At 52.3% G+C, this 16,592-nt stretch overlaps 1 protein-coding gene across 2 annotated transcripts; it reads right to left on the bottom strand.

Annotated features, from left to right (window-relative positions):
- Positions 1-1,173: 1,173 nt before the first annotated feature.
- PKIG (cAMP-dependent protein kinase inhibitor gamma) lies at positions 1,174-16,592 on the bottom strand. 2 transcript variants are annotated; one of them, XM_051803082.1, is made up of 4 exons: positions 16,394-16,592; positions 11,150-11,217; positions 2,312-2,487; positions 1,174-2,129 (listed from the first exon to the last, which is right to left on the bottom strand). In XM_051803082.1, the coding sequence occupies exons 3-4, from the start codon at positions 2,460-2,462 to the stop codon at positions 2,050-2,052; spliced, it is 231 nt and encodes a 76-aa protein (XP_051659042.1). In that variant the 5' UTR covers positions 2,463-2,487; positions 11,150-11,217; positions 16,394-16,592; the 3' UTR covers positions 1,174-2,049. The 2 variants fall into 2 exon arrangements, with proteins under 2 accessions (XP_051659042.1, XP_051659043.1); XM_051803083.1 differs by having other exon boundaries at positions 11,150-11,214.

The raw sequence follows: 16,592 nt of genomic DNA, 5'->3' as shown, positions 1-16,592 counted from the left end.
GGGGCTTTGGCAGCCTGATTCCTGCCTTCTCCTGTTGCCAGGTTGGAGCACCTTGACAGCCAGAAGGAAGCCTGCTCCTTTGCCAGCCAGCCAAGTTGGATTTATGGATGCAGGTTGTTCCAACCTCCCGTGTCCTTTCCCTTCAGTAATCAAAGGGATGTGTAACCCCTGCTCGAAGCAGCAGCGCCATCACTGTGTGCTCTCACTTTTTCTGGTGCGTATCAAAAGTAGTTCACAGGTTTTTTCCCCTGTCTCCTGGGTTTTGCACTGGTGGCTGATGCTCAGAGCCAGAGAAGAGGGACAGCCTGGGCTGCAGCATCGGGGGACGAAGGGGAGCGTTTGCCAAAAGACTTTGGATCTTTCAGTGCTTGGTTAGAGCTTCGGGAGGTCTGGCATGCCACGTGTTCAACTGAAATGGAGGGCTCGGAGCATCCATGTGCTCAGCAGCTTTGCAGGTGGGGATGTGGCTGGATTAAGGCAGTGCCCTTGGTCTTCCAGCACAGTCGGCGACAGCAGCTGACCTGGCTGCCACTTGCAAGGGGAACCCGATGCCTGTCTGCTGTCCCCTGAGAGTAGCTGGCCCACAGGTCCCTACTCCTCTGCCTAAATATAATTCTGGAACAGATATTTTCTGACTGAGGAGAGCTAAGATTAGCTCCCATTTGACTGCTGGAGGTCTTGGGTGGTGCACGGTCCCTCCACACCGCCTTTCATCTCTGTGTGTGTGTGTGCCAGCATGAGCCAAAAATACTGCTCTGCTCCTTGGTGAGGAGAGCTGGAAATGGGGCTTAAAGACACAACTATGCAGTCAGCCAAGCCCAGGAGCTACCTGCTGGTTTGCCCCTGGGCATGGGAAATGGGAGCAGGCTCTTGGCTGCTGTCCTGGCTGGGCTCTGCAATCCCACCCAGGGCAGTAACGTGGAGGGGAGCAGTGCTCCACAGGTGGATGAAATGCCCATGGGAAAAGCACTGCCTGGCAGAAAACCTGGGAAACCTGTTTCTAGAATGTTCTGTGCCCAACTGTATCTGCCTCCCCCTGGGGGCTGCAAACCCTGGGGGTTTCATAGACCCAAACTGAGAGGACTCTTGTAGCACAGCTCTGTGTCTCCCTGTTAGGGGAAGCTGGTGAATCCATCCCACAGCTCAAGGCAAAACAGAGGAAGAAGAAACACCGAGGCAGAAAAAAACACCTTCAGTACTTGAAGGTTGTGTTATTTATTCCAACAGCTTATATAGTTTTATCAAACCATCTTTAACACAAAACATGTCTCCTAAAAGAGAGAATGGTGTGAGATCCTACCAGAGATCATCTCAGCTAACAGCTTGCAAAGTTAAGCCTGAATTTCAACAGTCAAACCAGCAAATTGCTTCTCCCCTCCCCTTAACAACATCTTAAAATGCTGACACCCAAATGAAAAGGTGCCTGTGGCTGGTGCTGCTGGGTCTCCAGGTGGGGCTCATCCCCACAGAGCTGTGCTTTGGTCCTTTCCTGATGCTAAGCAGCAGCAGCACAGGTAAGTGGTGTTGACATGAGGGCAGTGGGACTGGTCAGGTCCCTTCCCCACTGCCCACCCTGACGAGGGGCCACGTGGACAGTCCAGAGGCCAGGTCAGATCTAAGATGCAGATGAAGGTGAGGCTTAGAAAAACCAATAAACTGAACTTCTAATCTATGGAAACAGAATAAATAATAGTCTAAATTTGCAAAGGAGGGAGGTACCTTGGACAGGAGAGTCTGATGTGTCTATTATTACTGAAACTGTTTTCCCCCTAAGGGAAAATCGCAGCTAAGGCATCTTGAGAATGGCTCATGTCACTACAACCACGGCAGTGTTGCTCTAAATCATTAGGGATGGGGGCAGAAGTCTTTTGGAGGTGCCAGTCCTTGCACAGCATCTTGTGGCTCTCTACAGAAATGTGGTTGCAGCAGAGGCATCTGATGGACAACTTGCTGTTCCAGGTTGGCTTTTGTCCGCAGATTCAATTGCAAATTCTTGTCTGATGTTCACAGCAAGGCCTTCCTCCTGCCCATCCCGACCCCTGTTTGCTCTCATGGGGAGGGGCTGCTTTCTTGCCCCTTTGGTCTTGCTCCAGGGTCGTTGTCAGAAGAGGAGGCATCTCTTTGGCTTTCTGCGAAAGGGAGGATTGGGAAGAAAGCAAAGTTACACCCTGCTGAGGACACAAGCCACCAGTAACTGCTACAGCTGACTTCATTCTCATTGCCACCTGAAGACCCGCTGCTCCCCTGCTGTGGCCAGGCACTTCCCAGGCTGTGCCAGGAGCTGGGCTCACCGGTGTCTGTGGCAGCTCACCTGCTCCCTGCACGGCGAGGTCGCCGAGCTCCTCGGTCAGCTTGCGCATGCTGATGGTGGTGGCATCTCGCTGGATGTCGTGGACAGCGTTCCTCCGGCCCGCCCGGTCGCAGGAGATGAAGTCGGTGTAGGTGCTGGACTCTACCTCCATTGCATCTCTATTCGCCTGCAAAACACTGGGGAGAAAACACAGCTGTGAGGACGGGGATGCTCGGCAAGGCTCGAGTCACGGCTCCCTCCAGGTGAGGCTGCTCCGTGGGGTTAAATTACAGCACGAAAAAACAGCCCCTGTAACTCTGCTCTGGTTCCTCTGTCAGCAGCCACTGAGATCTCAGATATCAACCCCCTCGTGTGGGGAGACCCACCGTGCTGGGTGGCCCAGTGTGCCAAGGATTCATCCCAGCTGCCTTAGTGGCCCTTGTTCTACCTTCCCACTGCAAACCAAGGCAGACAAGGTGTTTTTCTCTCCTTTGGAGTTTCCAGCCTTCTCCTTTAGGCAAACAAGGTCGCTTGCAGCAGCTTTTCCCTTCAGAAAAAGCATTACAGAGAGAGACCTCCTTCCTCCTCAAAATGCTACAGGAGCTTTGAACAGAAGCCAAGTTTGGCTCACTGCAGGGGGGAAGGGGTGCTGATCCATCCTGAATTTGTAATGGGAAATGATGGAACCCCTGGGAACAGCTGGAGGAACAGAGGAGTATTTTACAGGTACGGGGCTTTGGAGCAGTACTGGCCTCCACTGGTTGTGGGATGTCACTGAAGAAGTGTTGGGCTGGACTGCTGTGAGATAAGCACTTTAACATGTGAAAAACAGCCCTTCTGTGAGACACTTGGATCCCTTCACTGCAGACTTGTGCCTGTGCCAAGGGCACAGCACAGAGAAAGGCTTGGAGCGGCCACTTGTCACACGCGAGCTCCGCTGTGAGCCAGCTCCCAGCTCAGCCTGATGAATCCTTAAGTTGCTGGTTTTTCCCTTCAGCCCAGGGTGTCCCTTGCCAGCGTTTGCACAGCACACAGAGTGCAGGGGCTGCAGCAGCCCGGGGTGTCCTGTCTCCTGGGCACAGAGCTGGCGAGCACACACTGCCTCGGCACGGGAAACCCACAGCTCTCAGTTCCTGCTCCTGTAGACTCCGTTTGGCACTTAGTTTGGTTTTCTGTGTGGAAGTTAGAGATGAATTGTTGTCTTATCTGTGATTCTGCTCACTGTAAAATACACCTCTAGCTCCACTGATGGTGTCAGTGCTCGGAGCAGGTCCCGATTAGAAACGCTCGTGTGCAGTGAAAACAAAGTCATGCCCATTTAATGCACATTCACTCCCTTTTGTGCCTGGGGGTTAATGACCCAGAGAAGTTTGCTCAGCTTCCTGTACAAATCCTGCTTAATATTGATTTTCCTACCAGGGAATTCTGCTGGCAGACCACCAGACTGGACAGGAATCACACTCCTCTGCCTAATCCTCAGTGTTATGGCACTAGGAAGGAGATGAAGCAGATGGGATGAAAGAGGTTAAATTCCCCCCATTCCTGAGCTGAGCAGGGTGCAGCAACCACAGTCTTGGTAGCCCCAGGGACTCCTCTCTTGGTGCTGATGCCAGATCAGGGAGTGCTGGCACCGGCTCTCTGGTGGGATGTGGGGCTCAGCCTACCCAGACCTCCCAGGAGATCCTGCTTCCCCAAATCCAGCAAATTCCTGCAAACATCCATCTCCTCCAAGGGCTTGGCATCCATCTAGCCCCTATTAAATGAGCACTGGGAAAAGCTGCATCCTTTGTCCCAGCAAGAGATCCCAGCTGTTTTTCCTCACCTCCTCTCCTTCTGTCCCTGGCACGCCATTCCTGGGATAAGGCACACGCTCTGGATGGAACAGGCTGGATGAGCTCAACGAGCCTTTTCCCCAGGACAAGCTGAGCATCCATCATTCCCAGACAAGTCCTTACAGCTCATCAGAGCTCAGAGGCTGCTGACCTTCTGCAGCTGCCAGAGATGTCATACGGACTCGGAAGGCTTCTCCAGGAGCGATCCACACAAGGTTCATCTCCAATCCGTGAGGCCAGTCCAGAGCTGAGATGCTCCAGAGTCCTCCTGCCCTTGTACTGAGGGCTGGACCACCTGGTTTCTAGGATGGACTGCCCGAAGTGGGGACAGGAGACAGTCCCTGGGATGCAGCATTTTCCCAGTGTTCTTTGATGTAGCTGCCAACAGTAGTGGCAGTGCTGTGCCAAGCGACCAAGTGCCCCATCACACGGGAAAAGGATGGGATCCTGACTAAAAATAGAAGGCACCAAGAGTGCAGGTCCGGGTGGCCGGGAGATGGCGCATGTGATTTATTTATTTCCATGGCTGGGAGGGCTCCTGCATTCGGCTCTCCATGCAAGGAGCTGGAGACGGGCGGATTTATGAACAAAGCTTTCCAAATTGTGCAATTCCTTTGGGATTTTCAAGGTGGGTGGCTCTCAAAAGCCTTGCAGGCAGAGCCCTCCACACTAGCAGAGAGACTGCAGCCTCTTTCTCCAGGAAGCTGTTGGACTGAGAGGGTGATGGGAGCAGTTGCCTCGATTTTTGATAGGAAAACCTGATTTTTCAACGAGCACTTCCACATTTCCAGACAGGTGCAAAACAGTTCCACAGGGCTTTGCTCAGTAAGAGCTTGTAGCATCTGCCAGGGGCAACAAAGGAACCACCTTCCCTCTTGCCCAGGTAATTCAACCTGAAACTGTGTTACCATGGACAGTCACTTAGGGGTGGCAGGAGGTGCAAAGGGGGGTGCATCACCTACCTTTGGTTTTTCATACTCCTGTGGGCTGACGGGATGATGGGCCTGCTCTTGCCAGGCGTTGTGGGAATAATCCCACGGCACACACATACAATGCACAAAGGTTTCCAGGGCACTTCAAAGAGGTGATTCAGCTTGTCCCCAAGGGCACTTTCCTGCCCTCCCTTTCCTCCCTGCTGCTGATGGTAACAGAAGGAGTCCCTGTGCCCTCAGCACAGCGTGCCAGCCTGCAGGGATGGGGCAGGGAAGCTGGGACCTGCTGCCCACTGCATATTCCTCAAAAGCTTTCCTGTGCTGCTTGGAGGGAGGCTGTGTCCCCTCTGCCACTGGGACGTGGTGCTGCCAGTCCCAGAGTAGCTGGCCACAAGTGAGGAAACCCCTCACAAGCTGCCACTGACACCAGGGGTGTCCCAAGAGCCACCTCTGCTTCCATCTGCCCAAAGCAACCTGGTTCTGCCAAACCTGCCGTTTGGCCTCGTCTTAGTTTTTTGTAGTGTCTTGTGAGGACTAAAAAATGTGGAGCTCTAACAGTCTTGGCTTTGTTGGCATGGGCTCAACTTCCAGGGCCGTTTTGCTGTCGGACTGCAACTGGTCTCACCAGCATTTTCCAGGGAAGCCTCCCAGCAGCTGACAGAGCAGCTGGCTCTGCTCTGGGGGCTGCAACTCAACCAGCTTTACTCGCTCTGGGACTGAGTTGTATCCATTTAGGATGTGGAGGCTAAGAAATTGAAGGGTTAAATGTTTCTTCTGCCTTTTGGTAAAACAAACTGGGACATTTCTTTTGGGTCAGCTCCATGTCCTATTCAGTCCCACTGACAAGCCTGCATTTAAATCCCTCTTGCCTGCTTCGCAGCACAGATCCCAGGACTACAGCAAACAGTTACTGCAAATAACGCAAGAGTGGCAGAGAAATGACCTGGAAACTCCTGGCAGGTTACCCTGAGCACAGGACCCTGCGTCTGCAGGGCCAATACAAGCCCTGCGACCCGAGCCAGTGGCCAGGGCTGGTCCCTGGGATTGGATGGATGCTGCAGTCACACTCAGCACTGACTCCACTTTCAAGGAGACCCTTCACACAATATGGCATCTCTCCCTTGTCTGGGTTAAACTTTTTATGGCTGGAAAGGGCTGTTTCTGGATGGTGGCTATCTGCAGGCTGGGCTGATCTCAGCCCACGGCTGTTCTGTGCCTCCTCTCAGCTGGCAGGAGCCCAGCACAGCCCCAGCTCTGGGTGCTGCAGCCCAGCTGTGGCTTCACGCTGTCCACTGCAGCTGGGACAGAGCTGTAGGTTTTGGTTGGAGATGGCTCTCTCATCCCACAGCCCAGCCCAGGACACGCTCTCCCACCCACACGGTGTCACACCAGTGGACATAACACTCTCTTGGCCATGAAGCCAAATTAAACCTATGGTTCCAGGGTGAAATTCCAAATTTCTGCCGGGGACCGGGGATGTGACCCCATCTGCTCATGCATCACATCCCACTTCTCTGCCCTTTCTTGCCAACCTGCAGGGACCAAGGCATGGAGTGGTGTGGTGGCCTCGGAGCTCTCGGCATTGTGCAGTGCCCCTTGCCCTTCCATTCCAGGGTACAGGGACTATTATTAGACCTCTCCTGCTGGGGCCGGATCCATAACAACAGCAAAACATACTCAACAGCCCTGCTGGGCTTTTAAAATATTTACAGAGTGAGATGGTTTACTGAAGAGGGGGGCCTGGTAGAGCACAGAGACGGGAGCACCGGGATTTCTGTGCTCCCTGTGGGTTTGCTGTGAGGTTTCCTGCTGGGAGAGTCGGATCCAGTGAGGAGAAAAAAATATCCTGCAGGGCTGAAGCCAGCACTTGAGGTCAGGGGGTTTCCACCAACTGTCTGACAACCTCCAGCTGGAATTTCAGCAGATTTTCCACTGGGATCTTGTCTGGGAACATGCGTGAGGGGCTGTACATCAAAGAAGGGCTCTGTAATGGTGTTATTGGGGTATTTTTAGACCTGTGATTGTGCCTAAAGGCCTCATTATGTCTCATGACCCCTCACTAGAGCTTAGATCCACGGCCAGAAGCTGAGCTGAAGATGCAGCTTAGGATGAAGATGCTGCTTTTGGGAGCCCAGTCTGGCAGTGGCTGCACAAGCACCAAGTGTTGGTAAGGCTGGTGACAGGGTGTGTGCCAGACACATCTGCTGGGTCTGTGTTCTCCAAAATGTGGTGGGGGTGGGTCTTACTGGCCACAATTGATGTGCTCCAAACTGCTGAGCCCCAAGTTTCCTGGCTGGGTGAGAAACAGGCAGGAGCAAGGCAGCAGCCTCATGTCCTACGATGGAAGGGTGTGTCCATCTCATGTGCTGAGTTTCCAGGAAAGAATAGCGTGGAAAAGCCCCACCACACTCCAGTGATGAAGAGATGTCAAACTGGGCATGGCACACTGGTATTTTTGGAAGGCTTTTGCTGTGGTATTTCTTGTAATAACTCTGTACCCTCTGGCTCTTACACTAAGTACAATAAATTCAGCCAGGGCAGACATCCCAGCTGCTCCAGCCACTGCAGTGGTTTTGCAGGAACAGAGCTTCTAGCGTTCCCCAGGACTTGGTGGAAAATTGCAATTCCTATAGGAGGAGAGGGGATACAGCTGAGGCTCAGTGTCCACAAACAGATCCCTTCTTTTGCTTTTGGTTTCACAGTATCAAGATCACTTCATGCCTGTAGAACTGATAACTAATTGCTCAGCCCCAGGTTTAAGATTAGGCTTAGACTAACTCCTCTGTGACTTCACAAACCTTGCATTTAGCTCTACCAAGCTCTCCAAACTCCTTCCTCTCCCGCCTCACCTCCGAAAGACATGTCCCCAGGGCCCCCAGTGCAGTGTCCCTGCTGTCCCAAGGCACCTCCTGCTGCCCCACACCCTCACAGCCACTGCCCGGCTTCCTGCTGATGTAAGAAACGCTCCAGACAGATTTCAAAATCACAGCTGACCCTTGGCATAGGGGTAGGGTGAGTCCTTGTGTGTGCTGTCGTGGTCCCCAGGGGAGAGGGGAAGGCTGGGGAAGGCTGGGGGAGGGCATTGCTCAGCCGCCAGGATGGATGTGTGGGGAGATGGTGGGACAGAGCCGCCTGTCCTCCATCCGCTCGTCCCTCTGCCAGGGGGACAGCCCAGTGCCCAGCTCTGGCCACACAGTGCTGCCAGCCTGGAGCAGGCAGCACCCCTCTGCCAGTCCCCATGGCACATGGGTGCTGAGCATCTGCTCCAAAAATCCTCCACCACGGGAAGAATCGCAGTTTGCCTTGGCAACCAGGGTCTGATGGAGCCCTCTGCTCCTCCCTTCCCCTAAGCACCAAGCCTTGATGCAGCTTAAGCCTCTTCTGCAGCTTCTCAATAAGTTGATTAATGAAAATAATTGGTCTCTTTGTGCATCTGGAGACAGTTGCCGTGACAGCAGTTGTATTTTTGTTTTGTTCCCAGGTCGAGCTTGTTTTTCACATCCTCCAGCTTCAAGATGCTCACAAATCAGGGAGCACTCTGTTTCTCCCCCACCTCCAAAGGACACGTGTCCCTCTGATGGATGGGTGGCAGAGGGGATGAGGCACATTCAGCCCTGGCAAGCCTTAGAACGTGGCAGGCTGGCAACTTTCTTGCTGCCTGTTTTTCACCCCCTCAAGCCAGGCTCACACAGTGCTCTGACTTCTGCAGAGCAACAAGCAGAGAATCAGATCCCTCATGTTTACCCAGAACTGCCATGAGCACTGACAGGTCCCTCTGTCCCCTGCAGGGGCCCTTTCAAAGCTGTAAGGAGTCTGAGGCTATGAGTCCCTTCTCCATTACTTTTATTTTCTCAGAACTTCTTCACTGTCTTTAGACGTCAACATATTTTTACACGAGCAAAAAGAGCGACTGTGTGGAAGATCTGCTAATGCCTGAACTTGCAAAGCAGACAACCCACAGACCAGGGACTTTAAACCTTCTAGCTGCAGAAGCCCCACAGCTGCTGTGGCAGGCTGTGTTCTGTGTTCTGTGTATTCTCCTTGCTTGTGATGTTCAGACACCTTATCATGCCTGGGCCATGGGGTGAATTCCTTTGCAATGGGGATCCCCGGGTTTCCTGCCTTCCTCCAGATTGTTCAGGAAGAAAAGTCCCAGGGCACTGACCTCTGAGTCAACATCACCTTCTAAAACTCCACTTGAATTCCTGGCCCAGGGATGCTCAACCCCAGCACCCCCCCAACACTTTGCAGGCTTCCCTGGGCAAGGAGAAGTCCAATAAGCACAGAGAAGATGCAGCTGGGGCTATTTTCTAGCACAGCTGCCCTTGTCACATATAAGAGGAAGGTGAAGCCACAGCAAGCCTTGATGCTGTAGCTCTGTTTCTGGGTTGAGAAGACCTCTCTACAGGACAGAGGTAAGCAAGGATGAATCCTTATTTTTATGCCTAGCAGGAAAAAGAGCTATTTATTCCAGTTCTTCTTTGTGATCTGAGGAGTTGAGCTCTGTTGCTGTGTGAAAGCAGTGCTGGCGTGGCTGGGAAGGGGAGCACAGCTTGGCAGAGGTGTTGTGAGGGCTGTAACTGTGCAGGTTTTGGTTGAGGGGGCTCTGCTTAGCACAGGGAGTGTGAAGCTGAGAGCCACCTGCCTTGGCTGAGACTTGCACAGTCCCACAGGAATTTGCATCCAGCATCCAAAGAGTCCTCCTGACTCAGTGCAGTGTAAAAGGCTGAGTGAAAACCTGTGAAGCCTCCTGAGGTGAGAGAGCCCTGGCAGCTCCCAGTGGTGCCTAAAAATAACTGGGGCACCTCTTAAAGAGTGTCAGTGTAGAATGAGGCTGATTAGCAAAACCAGGCTTAGCTCTGCTCCCTGGAGCTGGCTGCCTGTCTGTCTGCTCCCCTGCAGGGAACAAAGCCACCAGCAGACCCCCCATGCCAGGGCAGGGGCAGTGCTTGCCTGGCAAGGTGAGGGGGGGGAAGATCTGTCTTTGGGGGCTGTGAGAAGGGTTGGCTGGCTGGGATGGTGCTGTTGGTACTTGACATGCAGCAGGAAAGGGAAGTGTCAGAGTTCAGAACAGGCTGGCAGTTTGGGGTGGCTGAGCTAAGCCCTTTCAGGTGGCTCCATGGCTCCTGCAAACCTCTGGAATCAGGAGCCCCTTTGGCTGTTCTACCTTGCTGGGACTCCTACCAAGGCAGGGAAAGCTCTGTAGAAATCTTCACAGAAGATTTCTGTGATGGATGGAGAATTTCTGTAGAGCTGTGTCAGGTGACAGCAGCTTCTGATCCTTCCTGCAGGCAGGGTAAATCTCTCTGTGTAAGTCCCCAGGGATATGAGCTGCAGTGGTGCTCGAAATGTGCCTGTAACATTACACTGGGGATGCTCAGTGATCATTGCCACTTATAGTCTCAGGAAAGGGAAATCTCCTAATGAAATGAATTGTCAGCTGTTTTATGGTCCACTGAAATGCAGCCTTGGTGCAGGACACGGGGTGTCTCTGCACCAAAGAGTCCTGAGATCCCATAGTGCAGATCTCAAACAATTCAGCCCTGGCAGCTCCGTGCAGGAGCAAAGAGAGCAGTGACATTGATCTGAGCACAGAGGAGACACAGGAGTGAAACCACAGAAAGGATCTGCCATTTACGCAGGAGACACAAAAGGTTAAGCTCTGGGGATTCCCTGGGTCTTGCTGGACTGACTCTACAATGCAAGGCAAAACTCCCTTACATGGTTACGTACAGGAAAACATTCCCGGGCACGGCATGCGGGGGCAGCCTGGGAGCAGGGTTTGCTCACCACGTCCCCACTGCTGGCAGGGAGAGGCTGTGCAGCACGGCTGGCACTGGGGCCTGCCTTGGAGTCAGTGCTGGAACATGGCTTGGTACAAGGACACGGCTGTGAAGCGTAAATAATACAGCAGGGAAGTCATTACAGCAGAATTGTTGATGTTTCTTTCCTCTTAGCAGCCCTCTAGCATCTAGTAATTCAGAATATAGAGGGAGGTCAAGTGACACTATGATACAGGAAGGAAAAAAACCATTTTTGTTTATAGTATCTCCCTGTGAATAGAAACTTTATCAGTCCATAGTGTGAATGCCTACCTGATTCAGTTGACTTTCCTTCTGGACATGACTTCAAACAAGCTTCATGCACAGCAGGACAACAGCTTCTGGGGAAGAAAAGGAAAAAAAGATTAAGAAAACATTATCTGTTCTTATTCTGGGAAGTAAAAAGCTCAGCTGCTCTTTCCACTGTCTGTGACCAGGATGGCAGAGGGGTGGTGGGGGTTGGCAGGCTCAGGTGGAGCCTGGCTTGACGAGCAGGGAGATGCCAACCAAAGGGTTGACGTGTAAGGAAAGCCCAGCTGGGGCTGCACAGAGAAGGGCTCTTTGGTTTTGCTTCCCCTTCCACTGCCCTCCCACGGGTGCTGGGGAGAACTGAGGCAACTCATGTCTCCTGACCTGCAGGGTGGTGACCTAGCAGCTGCCTCAGGGTATAAGTGGATATTGGTTTGCAGCTCTGCTGCCCTTTAAAGAAGTGAAACTTTCATATTGGCTTCTCCAAGGTGAAAGGGGAAGTTTGATCTGATAGTTCTGGTGCCTCACTGGATCTGTGTCCAGCTCCTTTGTGTCTCTGCTGTTTGTGCACAGCTGAGCCTCCTCCTGCTGTCCCCAGGCACTGCTCAAAGACATTTCCTCTGTGGCCTCAACATCTGTGGGTGCCTTGCAATCCCTTGACCTGCAGAGCCCAGCCAACAAGACACTTGCTTATTTTAGCAGCTGTTTCAGCTTTCTGAGTTTTTTGGAACATTATGGACTGTTTTTTTGCCTTTGTCCCAGGGACAAATATTAGCAGAACAGGAACCAAGAGATGAACCATTTAACCATATAAGCAGTAGCTCATCTAGCAATTCATCTGTCTGGGCCATCTGGGTTGAGTACAACTGTGACTGGAACTATTTCTCATCCTTTTCCAAACTGGGACAGATCCACAGCCTTTTTCTTTGTTTTTCTGACCCACTTTCAAAACTTTGTAGTTGGAGCTGACTACTTGCTGGCTCTGGTCCTGCTTCAAGGACAGGGCACTTGCTGCTTCTGTGTGTCAGTTTGCCCATCTGTTAAATGGAGTTATTAATACTCCCTCCCCCTGTTAGATGCTTCAAATAACTTAAAGCACTTTCAGATCTGCAGATGACAGGCTTACAGAAGTGGAAAATGCTAATTATGATCATGACAGGAGCTAAACAAAGACACAGGGATTTAACAATACACTTTTGTTGGTGTTTACCTCATTTATAGCAAAGTGCTTACTGGAAACACTGGACCGGAAAAGAAACAGCATTCCCACAACTCTGGGAATATGCATCGCCCTTTTGGGGCACCAAGCAGGCAAACAAAAGCAGGAAAAGGAAGAAAGCCAGCTTTGGAAACCCACAAGTCTTTATTTTCCTCCTTTGCCTTCCTGCCTCGCTCTGGCTCGTGTGTTACACAGCCCAAACAGTTAAACCCCCAGCACTTCAGGAGTGTTGCAAAATATCTCAATATACGTGGCCCTCTGCCAAGGGAGGCTTAAAGCAAACTGGAGCAACGATGCTCTGAAGTACAAGTTACCACTGAGCAGCTTTGTTCCTGATGGGACACGGTGGGAACCCCCCATTTTCTCTCTCAAAAAAAAAGCTGATTTGGGATTTTGCCCACAGCCCCTACTTGGGCATCTGGAGTCTGCAAGTTTTTTGAGCCCCTTGCTCCATCCACAAAGGCTTGTCCTCTTCTGGCTCACCTGCTCCTGCTGCTCCCTGGGCAATAGGCAGAGCTGGAAAGGCCAGGCAACATCCCACACAGGGAGTCTGGAGATTTAATGGTGGTGAGGTGGGTCAGTCCATGCAGTGTAACTAAGGATGGGCTGAAGTGACCTGTTAAGGAGCACCACATTTCCTAATCTAGTCCTATAGCCCATCAAGGTACAAGGGTTATTTTGAGACCCCAGTGGAAATGTTCATTGGATAGTTACATCCATACCCATGAGGAATAAATTACAAGGGCACCAGCACAGAATTATAGAATAATTTAGGTTGGAAAAGATCTTTAAGGTCATGAAGTCCAACCACTAAACTAACCCTGCCATGTCTGCAAGTGCCACATCCATGTGTCTCTTTAATATCTCCAGGGATACTGACCCCACCACTTCCCTGGGCAGACTGGTAAAGTGTTTGACAACCCTGCCAGTTAAGAAATTTTTCCTAATATCTGACCTAAACCTCCCCTAGTGCAACTTGAGGCCGTTTCCTCTTGTTCTATCCAAGGTAGATGATGCACATGTTTGAGGTTTAGATTTTCTCCATGTTGACCAGCTGTTATCCAAAGGAACAAACACATGAAACAACCTTGGTCCTCTCAGCATTGCTTCAAAATGAATGTATGTTCCAAAAAAAAATCAAAAAAACAAAACCCAAATCATGCCCCAGCACGTTTTTTGGCTGAATTCAGCATTATTCCACACAACAGCTGTTACGGTGCTGCTTTGATCCAGAGAGGAAATCCTTTCTGGTTTCAAGCAAGGTGATGGCAGAGGAGAGAAGGTTATTCTCGTGTCTCTTGGTTGCTGGGTAAACAACAGGCTGCATACATGGCTGATCAGAACAGGAGCCTGGTCCTCCCAGAGCAGCCAGACTGCCTTGTTTAGTGCCCTGTCTGCAGCAGCAGCTGGCATCCTTGGTACAAGAAAACCTCTAATTGTAATGGAATGTTTTTCATAAGTCACTAATGACTCTGAACCAGGAGGTGTTATAATCCTTAAAATGCAATATCCTCTTAATCATACCCAGGATTGTTTTGTTACCCAGATAACTACCTGGTACCCATTAAAATGCCTTCAGAGCTCTTTGCTCCACTGATATCTCATGGCAATGAGCACCACAGATTAATTACACTTTGTGGAAACAGTAATTCCAGTAAAGTTGATGACGCCCTGGTGGGGATATGTTTGGATTATTACATCACTGCAAGTATCAACAGAAATGGCATTTCGGCGCCCGCCGGGGACTTCCCGAGGCAGCAGCTTGTGACCAGCAAGGTGCCTGCATGAGAGCTGCTGTGCAGGAGCTGTGCAAAGAACACCCTGGCTGCACTGGGGAGCGCTTGGGAACTCACTGTGGAAACCAGGAGTGAGTGGAGTAAAGTACATATTCCTCCAGGCTCGAGGGCAGTGAGAGTTCTGAAATGGGGCACAGGCAGTTCATAGTCCAACTGCTCTTCCTGCTCGTGCTACAGGTACCAGCCAAGACCTGGAGTGGTGTCTCCACCTCCTTAACTGCCATCAAGAGGAACTTGGGACAAAGCCCATGGAACACCTGAACCCTCCCTTCTCACGGGCTGGTGCTGGCAAGCCTGGGGAGCAGCATCCCTTATGACTTGGCTTTTTCTAGTCATGAGCTAAAGACAACTGGAAACACTGGGCTTTTTTCCCCCTCTCTAAAACAGGTGCTGTGATGGAAAATTTGTTTTCTGGATCAGCCCATGCAAAGAGCTTTGGTGACATTAAGGAAACCCCTAGGAGTGTGGAGAAACAAATGGAATGTGAAGATGGGAGAGACCAGAACAGGTTGACACAGAGAGGCAAACAAAAAGCTGGGCTGAAGCTTCTGCTGTTCCTTATGGACTTGTAGATTCATCCCCGATTCTGCCCCAGACCTGTGTGAGCCCAGGAAAATCATCTGTGATCTGCAGAATAGTAATGATGCTGGTGTTTGGGTGCCCAGACAGGCTGGAGGCATTAATGCACAGCAGTATGCTGCAGGAACTGGCTCTGAAATGTGGGAGATCAGGAAATGTCAGCAACTTAGAAAATGTTTTCCATAGTTATTTTGGGTGGCAGGGTTGTGATCCTGTGGGTATTCCTCTGAGTGGGCTCAAAAGTAGATTTACTTCGGAACAAGAGGATAAAGGGAAAAAGCAAAACTCCGTGTTCTAGCTCACCCTGTCCCTGTACACGTCCTCAGAACTGTCCACCTGGGTACAGAAGATGCACAGCTATGAACATTCCTGGGTTTCATCTCTTCATGACCAAGCTGGAAGCCCAAGAACTCTAGTTCTCTGAGGCATATGAGTTTGCACTATCTGGAAAGTGTCCCCAAAACTGATGGCATGTGGAACTGCCTGAAGGATTCAATGCTTTGTTCTGTGCCCGAGGTATATTAAGCACTGTCCCCCAGTAACCAAGCCAGGCATGCCGAGAAAGCAGCCCAGAGCTTGAGGGGCTGCCACCATCCGAGGGGCTCTGCCACTTGGCCAAGCCATCCCCGCTTCGTAAGTCTTCCCTCACCCTCTCGCTGCTGCAGCTGCTTCTTGCTCACTGACCCCAGCGTGTCCTGCTTTGAGTCACCAGCCCATCCACCCAGGGCATTGCCTCTGGGTTCACAGCTATACTTGGCTCTTGTTCTGCAGCACCATTTACCCCTTCCAAGCAAAGGGAAATTTCCCAAAGACGCTTTTGGGGCCAAGGCATTACACGCATGTGAAAGCCCCCCCACCGCGGCTCGCTACCAGCTGCTTAGGGGAATCCAGAGAGAGGAGAGAAATGCACCCAGCTCCGAGGTGGAGGAATTTGCAAAGCCTCCTGAGAATACCACCACACAGCGCTTCTTTTTTTATCCCAAGTCTTCGCCTTTTAAAACATTTGCTTGGAAAGCTGGATGCCAGGGAGTCTCCGAGCCCGCTTCTGCTGCCACGCTTCTGCAAAGCTGTCGCCCGTGCCCGCAGCTCGGAGGAGAGCCCCGGGAAGCTCCTACGGCTCCTGACGGCATCCTGAAGGATGGATTCCCACCACGGCCCCGCACAGTCGGCACGCCGGGTGCCTGTCCCACCGCCTGGCATCCCTTCCCGTGCCAGCGCAGAGCCACCCCGGCGCTCTAAGGGATTCCCTCCGGCGAATCGCTCAGAATAAACGGACGCATGTTAGAAATGAGGCCAGAAATCCCCACGGGCGTCACTGATCCACGGGTCCTTTGTGATTTCTAACCACCGAGCCTGCTCTCCCCGCTACCGCTTCGCGCCGATCCGCGTTATTTTCCAGGCGGAACAGCAGCCGCCTCCCTGCCATCAGCCCGCACGCGGCTTCTCCCGGCAGCAGAGAGAAAAACCAGGGATGCAGCTGGTTTTTTAGCCCACGGTTTGCCGGGCAGCAAACCCCTCGGTGTTCGCAGCTGGCCGGGTAAAAAGTTAAGCGATCTCTCTCCCCACAGAGCCCCGCTCCGCGGCGCGGCCGTGGCAGGAGCGCAGCCCCCTCGCTGCACCCCGGGCAGGTGTCCCGGCCACCCACCTCGCCAGCCCCTCGCCAGCCCCACTTACAGCCGCTCCCGCTGCTCCTCGGACCCCGAGCTCCGCGCTCCCGCCGCCCGGGAAGGGCTCCCGGCTGGATAACACCCTCCTGCCGTCCCTGCCCGCGCTGGCGAGCAGCCAAGCCGGCCCCGGGGGAGCCGCGACCGGTTTCAGACTCGCAGTTTCCTTCTGCTGGGAGCTGCTAAATGAAGTTGCACTTGTGGGGCCA

This window comes from Manacus candei, unplaced genomic scaffold (assembly GCF_025592945.1).
Source record: "Manacus candei isolate 608988 ecotype Guabito, Panama unplaced genomic scaffold, ASM2559294v1 h1tg000057l, whole genome shotgun sequence".
NCBI lineage: Eukaryota > Metazoa > Chordata > Aves > Passeriformes > Pipridae > Manacus > Manacus candei.
This window is presented reverse-complemented; position numbering and strand designations above follow the sequence as displayed.